This window comes from Phaethon lepturus, unplaced genomic scaffold (assembly GCF_000687285.1).
Source record: "Phaethon lepturus isolate BGI_N335 unplaced genomic scaffold, ASM68728v1 scaffold29217, whole genome shotgun sequence".
Taxonomy (NCBI): domain Eukaryota; kingdom Metazoa; phylum Chordata; class Aves; order Phaethontiformes; family Phaethontidae; genus Phaethon; species Phaethon lepturus.
The window spans coordinates 75053-75308 of NW_010554516.1; the positions used below are offsets into that span (position 1 = coordinate 75053).

At 68.8% G+C, this 256-nt stretch overlaps 1 protein-coding gene across 1 annotated transcript in view; it reads right to left on the reverse strand.

Moving 5' to 3' along the window:
• GDF10 (growth differentiation factor 10) overlaps positions 1-244 on the reverse strand; it is a gene marked incomplete at its 5' end in the record, with an annotated part of 12950 nt that extends 12706 nt beyond the window's left edge. Inside the window, one exon of the mRNA XM_010291888.1 lies at positions 82-244. Coding sequence (XP_010290190.1) covers positions 82-244 — 163 coding nt within the window. The remainder of the gene's footprint in view (positions 1-81) is intronic.
• Between the last annotated feature and the right edge of the window lie 12 nt (positions 245-256).

The window sequence follows — 256 nt, forward strand, 5'->3', positions numbered from 1 at the left end:
GCCTCGGCGCCCACCCGCCACTTGAAAGCGAAAGAGGAGCCAGGGGGCTCCGGCGGTACCCCCGCGCCCGGTCTGTCTTACCTGGCCTGGCTTTGAAGCTGCGGACCGTGTTGCCATCGCCGGGCCGGCTCCCTTCCCGGTTGTACTTCTCATAGAGCTTAAGCATGTGGACAGCTACCATGTCCTGAGCGATGCTGCCCAGCGCAGGGGGCGGCGAAGTGCCCCCGCGGGGGTCGCGGCCGGGGGAGGACGAGTC